Source organism: Remersonia thermophila, chromosome 4, assembly GCF_042764415.1.
Source record: "Remersonia thermophila strain ATCC 22073 chromosome 4, whole genome shotgun sequence".
NCBI classification, from domain to species: Eukaryota; Fungi; Ascomycota; class Sordariomycetes; order Sordariales; family Chaetomiaceae; genus Remersonia; species Remersonia thermophila.
The window spans coordinates 2,855,003-2,863,412 of NC_092220.1; the positions used below are offsets into that span (position 1 = coordinate 2,855,003).

The 8,410-nt window shown below is 62.0% G+C and overlaps 1 protein-coding gene across 1 annotated transcript; it reads right to left on the reverse strand.

Annotated features, from left to right (window-relative positions):
• Nucleotides 1-5,075: 5,075 nt before the first annotated feature.
• On the reverse strand, nucleotides 5,076-8,192 carry VTJ83DRAFT_4958 (uncharacterized protein; the record flags this gene model as incomplete). The annotated part of the gene is made up of 2 exons (XM_071011504.1): nucleotides 5,076-5,339; nucleotides 5,466-8,192. 2 exons carry the CDS (start codon nucleotides 8,190-8,192, stop codon nucleotides 5,076-5,078), a joined length of 2,991 nt encoding a protein of 996 aa, XP_070866408.1.
• Nucleotides 8,193-8,410: the final 218 nt, after the last annotated feature.

The window sequence follows — 8,410 nt, forward strand, 5'->3', positions numbered from 1 at the left end:
TCGTGCTGTGGGGCGTGGTGCTCTCTTTCTTCGGCCCGGGTTGACGGCGGCGGCCTCTCGTCGTTGCTGATGGAGCCTAGTGTGCATAGTCCGTTCTTGCGGTCTGCATTTTGGAGGTCCCCGGGCGCTGAGAAGGACCTGGCTGGCGTGACACAGCTCACAACTTCAGTCGTTCAAGGCAGAGCCGGCAACGAGCGAGCCAGGACCGGGGATGACGAACAGAGTCGCCAAGCTGTCAAAAAGGAGCCTTCAAGGTTGACATGACACGAATCCGATTTCTTGGACAGAGAACATCGCTTTGTCCTGTCAGCTCCGTGGGAGTGGGGCCCCGATAGTATAGCAGAGGAGCTATAGCTTGGGTATCTGGGTATGTCTTCCGTCTCCAGTACCACCCACAAGTAGTTCTACAGCTCAATGGAATGCGCTAGCCGGTCCCTTGTCCCGGGCTTGCCCACCGCAGTTACGCCTGCCAGCAACTCTGCGATGACCGACGCCGATGCGAACTTGACTGACCGGTATGGTGCGGACTCCGTAGCTCAGAAAAGAGAGAGAGATAGAGGGAGAGAGCCCGACGTTGCTCGGCACGGGCCTCCTTGACAATGCATCATTCCCCCGTCCGCTGCGGCATCGAAAATCGCCGGTATGCCTGGCGATGCGGCAGAAAAAAACGCCGATTATGACCAGGGTTTCTCATCCATCAGCGCAAACCCTTGTTAGCGCAAACGAGTCCGAGCACGGTTTTTGCGCTTCCGGATCGTATTGCGTCACGGACTCTGTCGCAGCAGTTCGATGAGATTCCCAACAGCATGGCAAAGATGCCCAGCAAGGTGCCGCCCCTCTTGGGACCGGGAAGTGTTGACAACGAGACGGGATGAACACCAGCATTCAACATGGCTTGCATTTCACGAACCTCTGGTAGCGACGGCAGCGACTCTTGGCCTTCGTTGTGTCTCGTTCCAGATCTGCCTGGGCCTGGACGAACGGACCGAGATGGAACCTGCCAAGCCGTCCACCAAGCACACCATGAACCCGGCGGCGTCGCGGGGTATCGGTGGAGTCAAGGCTTGAAGTTTCAGGCACTTCTTTCTGCCGCCAAGGCGTTGCCCTGTTTTTTTTTTTTTTCTCCAAGGACGACTATGATAACGAGCAATGCACACGGTTGGCAACCAACGGCGCCTGGTGGCGACCATCGTAGTTCCGACCCCTGGCCTGACCGAGATATCAGATCAAGAGAGGCTCACCCCATGACCCCAAAATCACACCGCACAGATCGCCTAGAGGACGAGCCGGCGATGGGGTGTTATTGATCGACACTACCAAACCATAAAGCGCGGCGCCCCCTGGGTCGATCACGCCTCTTCGCGTACCCTTCTTGGAGACTTGATGAGACGAAAAGAAGCGCAAAAACCTGTCCGCGCTGCACACGTGTAAGGCGTGTCATGCGCCGTCCGTCTTTGCCCATTCCTCCCGCGGCATCCTACGGTCGTGGATTGCGTACGGCATAGGACGGACAACACATGCCCCATGCCCCATGCCCGCAAACCAGCCGAGATTAAAGGACGTTTGAGATAACCGCAACAAGGCATGGGATGGAGCACGCGGTGCAGGACTACAGCACTAGATAGAGTAGATGCCACATGCTGGACACAGTATGTACCGTCTGTGCTGGACTACCCTCCGGAGTCATCTTGGCTAGTTACTAGGCACCACATCCAAGGCCTGCGCAAGACTCAAGCCTCATCTCGCCCTGCGGGCCGCCTTCGCCGTTCACCGCGGCCGGCCGGCCGCATCCGAATGGGGCAACAGGAGTTTGGCTATGTGGGGAGGTTCTTCGAGCGACCTGGCGGGCGGGTGTTTGCGCCCGCCAATGTCGAGGTGTCACCCGCTTCGGAAGCCGGAGCTACTCCGCCCGACGGTGGCTTTTTCAAGGTCTTCCCGCTTGCCAGATCGGGCCACATCAACACCGCCCGATCCGCTAAGCTGACTACCGGTAGCTTGAACAGCTTGGGCAGGTTGAGCAGGTTGGCCAGGGTGGCAATGGCGTCGATTTCTTTTGTCTCGCGCGGCTCACTAGTTGGCTTTCCTGGGGGAAGCGGAGCTTGAGCTCGGAGCTCGGAGCTTGGAAGCTTGGAGCTTGGATTGCATGTCGCCACCCGCCGGCACCCGGCACCCGGCACCCGGCAACCAGCTACCGGCACCCGAAAAGGCCGGGATAGGAACCCCCATTTCTACATGGTGTATAGCGGCATGCTGCCGTAAGTGCCTAGGCACCTTGCCTACCTAGGATAGCAGGAAACCTTCGGGGGGTAGGAACACGGTCGCCTGTGGGACTCGGAATTGACGGCCGCGGCGGCTTGTTCCGCTTGTCCTCCTCCCCGCCCCCCCGGTGTTGCGCGGGAGGAAACATCGCAACTGCGTCACAAGCCCGGCGTCGGGACGAACCCCAGAACAAAGCCTGCGTAGGGAATCGTGTCGCATCAATCGCCAAATGACCGGCCTTGTCAGCCTGTCTCCCGCCAATTCATTCCCACCCCCCCCCCTTTTTTTTCCTCCTCCTCCCGACCCCGGCTCGGCGGTGGACGTGGGCGTGAGCCGCGTTGCTGGGGGGGAACGGACAAGTCGGATCCCCAAGCTGAGGATCCAAGAGAGGGCGCGTTTGTTGTCCAATGGCTTTGTTGGAGTGTTGTTGTTGATCCGGGTGGCGAAAAGACGGGAATGGCCCGGGGGACGGGTTGGTTGCCTCCTTTTCGCCCTGCAGGGCCCGCATGGTCGAGGCTCTGGATTTCTGGTCCAACCGCGTCAAGAGGTCTCTGTCTACCACCCGTCGTGATGGAGTCTCCCTGTACTTAGGGTTCGGGAGGAAAAGGGAAAAAAGAAAAAGGGAGCGAGCTGTTGGTTCTGTATGTCCCGAGCACTCTACCGGGTTGCTTCCCGTGCTCTCTCTCTCTCTTCTTCCTCTTTCCCTGGCTCTCCATCTCTCTGTCTCACTCGCTCCCTCTCTCCCGACCATGTACGGTGTACGCAACCGAGAGAGGTGGATAACGAGGCGGGTATCGTCTCAGCAGCCTCCGTGCCGCGGTGGGAAATTGTCCGACCGTTTTGCGGAGGAGTGAGCCGCGCACCAAAACAAAACAAAAAAAAAAAAAAAAAAAAAAAGATTCCGTCCGTCCCGTCCGTCCCGTCTGTCACCTAGACCGGGCCGTGGAAATAGGAAGGGGAGGGAAAAGGAGGCGCGCTTGGGCGGCGACCTGTATTGGCCCCTGTCTCGGCTGCCGCCCAGAGAATGGTGTTCCTTGGGAACACAATCAAGGTTGGACGGGATAAGGCGACCGCTGCTGCCGCTGCGGCGGTGACGGCGGCGGCGGCGGCGGCGTCCTCCTGCCGCAGCAAGGCCGATGAGCTGGCTGGACAGGAAAGGATGCTGAGACTAGATTGGGCGAGCGACTCAGGGAAGCCCGTCCGAATGTCTTGGAACATACGCAGGAGCCGGCCTCTGGCCTGGTCTCTCAGGGGGCGGAGAAACAAAAGGGGACCGGAGGCTGGAGGGTGGTTAGGAGGGAGGGGGGGGTGGGAGTTGTGGGGGGCGTATAGTCCGGGTTTTAAAAACAAACAACGGATAAGAAGAAGAAGCAGAAGAAGGCTACCGGATAGGCCGCCTTCTTGAAAGTCGTAGCAAACAAAAGAAGACACGACCCGTACGACGAGAGCCGATTGGAACGCGTCTGCCGGTGTCTTCCATGTCACCATGCATCTTTCTCCTGAGCCGCGTCTCGGGACCGGTCAGCCTTTGCCTGGGGCGTGACCCAGCCCAATCCACGCCCTGATACGCACCCCTTTTGCTGCAAGATATTGTCAATAAACATACAACAAAACGAAAGAAAAGAAAAAAAAAAAGCAGGCCCCTTCTCGTGGGTTGGGTTGGTTGGCCTTGTCGCCGCGATGGTGCAGGCGCCCACCCCCCCTTCCCTCCCGCGCACAGCATCACGCGGCGCCGACGCTTCGTGGTCCCGCCGCCCCGGTCGTCGTCGCGACACCGCAGGCGTCTCCCTGCCAGCGGCCATCCGCGTCGCGGGCCGGGAGGGGGGGGGGGGGGGGGACGGAGGCAGGATCTTTCGGAGCCTTCGAGCGGACCGGGAGCGGATCGGAGCGCATCTTGCGACGGCCAAGGCCAGATCGTCGCGCGTTTTTAGCGGGGAAAACCGGCGGTTGCCATGGCTAGCTGGTTGATAGACCATGGAGCCTCCAGCGTGGGGCGAGACGGGCCGGGGCGTCATCAGGACAAGGAAACCGGTCGTGAATACCGCGTGCAGGAAAGAGGTTTTGTTTTTCCCCCGCTGGGGTACCCGTTAGGTAGAGATGATGATGGAACATGCTATGATAGGATGTATAGTCTCCATATTTGCATCTTTTCAATTCGTTTCTTGCTCCCATGGCCATTGGCATGCTTCTGCCATCACTGCCCGTCTCCGAACTAAGGTACAATATCAGGTTTGGGGGAGTGGGTGGGGGGAGTGGGTTTGTTTACATCCCCTTGGCCACCCGTCCTGACCCATGACACAACGGTCCTGTACAAGCTATCCGGATAGCCACAGGACCTAGAGATGCACAAACCAACAGGGACTCGACGGGTCGCCGGGAGGAGGCAGGAGTACCGTTTCAATCCGCCTCGGAAAGGAGGGTTCACCGCTGGACGGACCGACAGCAAGGACCGGAGTTACGCCGAAAGATCACAGAGGAAAGAAAAGGCCAAAAGGGACAAGGAATCGCTGCCGGCATGACGAGTTTCATGGTCTTTTTACCTGGATACATTTCATTGTGTAATACAGAAAGGGGGAGGGGGGGCTTTGCAGGCAAACATACCATGCCAGGGTTAATATGCATTAGCCTCGAGAGGTTAACCGAAACACCAACAACCATAACTAACAGACCCTACAACAAAAGTTAAAAAAAAAAGGGAGGAAAGGAAAGAAGAGCAGGGAACCCAGGCCAACGAACCATCAGCGTACGCTCATTCACCACACAACCCTTCCAACCAGCCGAAGAAAAAAAAAAAAAAAAAGACCGGCACTCCAAGCTTACAGCCGGCTCGGCACGGGCTCGGCGGCCCTCCCTTCCTCGCCGGGCCACTGGGCGTCGGGCCAGACAAAGCGGATGGCCTCCCAGATGTGGCTGACGTGGACGATCTCGAGGCCGTCCTTGACCTCCTGGGGCAGGTCGCGGACGTCCTTGCGGTTCTGCGCCGGCAGGATGACCGTCTTGACGCCGGCGCGCAGGGCGCCGATCAGCTTCTCCTTGATGCCGCCGACGGCGGTGATGCGGCCGCGGAGGGAAATTTCGCCCTGTAGAAAAGACACACGCACACGCACACACACACACGTCCATGTTAGTCCATTTCTGTATTTCTTTTTTATTGATGTTGAAGAGCAATGCAAAAGAAAAGGAAAAAAAGAAAGAAAAAAACGTACGGTCATGGCCATGGTAGGGGGCACCGGCCGGCCCGAGAAGAGCGAGATGAGGGCGATGGCCTGGGCGATGCCGCTGCTCGGGCCGTCCTTGGGAATGGAGCCCGAAGGGCAGTGGACGTGGATGCTGCGCTCCTTCATGATGTTGTGGGTGGGGCTCGGGGTCAGGCCGAGCTCGTAGGCGTGGGCCTTGACCCAGGTGAGCGCCACCTCGACGCTCTCCTTGAGCACGTCGCCCAGCTTGCCGGTCAGCTGGACGGTGCCGGCGCCGGGCATGTCGGCGACCTCGATGAAGAGGATGCTGCCGTGGCCGCCGGAGCTGTAGGCGACGAGGCCCGTGACGATGCCCGGGCGGCTCGTCTTCTCGGCGATCTCGTCCTCGAACTTTTCGATGCCCAGGAAGCGCTCGAGGTCGGCGACGGTGAGGCGCGGGTCGTAGCGCTCCGGGTGGCCGGCGTCCTTGGCGTCGGCGAACTCGACGGCCTTGGCGCGCAGGACCGACGAGATCTCGCGCTCGAGGTTGCGGACGCCGGCCTCGCGCGTGTACGACTCGATGATCTTGTCGACCACGTCCTCGGTGAAGACGACGTGCTCGGCGGCGAGGCCGTTGACGCGCATCTGCTTGGGGACGAGGTGCTGCATGGCGATGTGGCGCTTCTCGAGGGTCGTGTAGCCCGGCAGGTAGATGGTCTCCATGCGGTCGAGCAGGGGCGCGGGGATGGTGTCGAGCGAGTTGGCGGTGGCGATGAACATGACGCGGCTGAGGTCGATGGGGATGTTGACGTAGTGGTCGGTGAAGGTGTGGTTCTGCTCCGGGTCCAGGACCTCGAGCAGGGCGGCCGAGGGGTCGCCGTGCACGCTGGAGCCGCCGACCTTGTCGATCTCGTCGAGGAGGATGACGGGGTTCGCGACGCCCACCTTCTTGAGCCCCTGGACGACGAGGCCGGGCATGGCGGCCACGTAGGTGCGGCGGTGGCCGCGGATCTCGGCCTCGTCGCGGACGCCGCCCAGCGAGATGCGGTGGAACTTGCGGCCCAGGGCCATGGCGACGGAGCGGGCGAGGCTGGTCTTGCCGACGCCGGGGGGCCCGACGAGCAGCAGGATGGGCGACTTGTCCACCATGCGACGGCTCTTGAGCACCTCGAGGCGCGCCGCGGCCTTGGCCTTCTCCTCGGCGCCGGGATCCGCCACCGCCGCCGTTGCCGCGGTGGAGGCGTGGCCGGCGTCCTCGTTGCCATTGGAAGAAGAAGAAGAAGAAGAAGAAGCCTTGCCCTCGGAAGCCTCGATGGCGCTGAGCTCCTCCTCGGCCTTCTTGATCTGGGCGTCGACGTCGTCGTTGATGGACTGCTTGAGGCGCAGCACGGCCAGGTACTCGAGGAGGCGCTTCTTGACCTTTTCGAGGCCGTAGTGGTCCTCGTCCAGCTGCTTCCTCGCCTTGGTCAGGGTGTCCGGGCCGAGGCGGTCGTCGGTGGTGACGGACCAGGGGATCTCGGCCAGGGTCTCGAGGTAGGTGCGCGTGACGGCGTACTCGGCCTGGGCCGGGTGGATCTTGCGCAGGCGCTTGATCTCGCGGTCGGCCACCTTGGCGGCCTCGGGCGACAGCCTGGCGGCGTCGAGGCGCCGCTGCAGCTCGTCGATCTCGTTGACCTCGTCGGCGTCGTCGTCGGCGGAGCCGGGCTGGCCCAAGAAGCCCGGCGGCGGGAACGGCGAGCCCGAGCTGCCGAGCTTGACGGGCGGCGGCTGCCTGGGGAGGCGGCCGGGGCGGATGATGCGCTCCGTGTCCCGGCCCGGGGCGTCCGGGTCGGGCAGGGGGATGGCGGCGGCGGTGGTGGTGGTGGTGATGGCGGTGATCTTGATGTTGTTCTTGATGCTGCCGACCTGGCGATCGAGCAGCTCGATCACCTTGGCGACGCGCTCCTTGATGTCGACGAGGGCGAGGACCTGCAGCTTCTCCTCGTACGAGGCGTCGACGATGTTGGCCATGAAGTCGGCGAGGGCGCCCGGGTGCTTCTGGCGGGCGATGAAGAGATCGAGGCGGCGGGCCAGCAGAGGCGACAGGCCCGGGACGGCGCCGGGAGGGCGGGGCAGGATGGAGGAGAGGCGGAGGATGGCGACGAACTCGCGCGAGAGCGTCTTGAGGTGCTGGAACAGGTCGGCCAGGTCCTGGTCGGCGGCGGCGCGCGGAAGGTCCTCGGGGTGGTAGACGAGCTTGGCCTCGAGGTAGGCCTTGTCGCGCAGCAGCTTGTCGACGCGGACGCGGGCGACGCCTTGGACGAGCAGGGTGAACTCGCCGGTGCCGCGGCCCTCGACGCCCGTGATCTTTGCGGCGACGCCCCAGCCGTAGAGGTCGGCGGCGGAGGTGATGTTGGCCGGGTCGACGGCGGCATCCTTGCTACGCGACGAGGCGGAGGGGTCGGAGCCGGAGCCGGAGCCGGAGCCGGAGCCGGAGCCGGAGCCGGAGCTGGAGCTGGAGCTGGAGCCGGCCTCCTCGATCAGCTGCTGGCCGTTGGGCCCGACGAGGGGCGAGGCCAGCGGGATGCATGCGATGGGGACCGTGTCGATGCGGCCGTTGGGCGTCTTGGAGGCGGCGCGGGTGTAGACGGCGGCGAGCAGCGAGGCGATGTCGGGACGGTTCGACGAGACGGGGATGCGCTGGACCACGCCGGGGAGCAGCACGGTGCCGCGGGGGAGGGCGATGACGGGCAGGGTCGTTGTGTAGGTGCGGGCCATGATGGGAGGGGAGTCGTGATATCGTGCGATAGGTAGGTTGGCTTTCTTGTTGTTCTTGTTGTTCTTGTTGTTGTTGTTGTTGTTGCTGTTGTTGTTGTCATGCACAAGCACAGAGAGATGCCCGGGGCTCGGGACTACCTCGAATGCACCATCGAGTGCGAAAGGAGGGAAAAGACGAGAGGTACAATGTCAAAGCGAGCAAAGACCGACTTGGACGG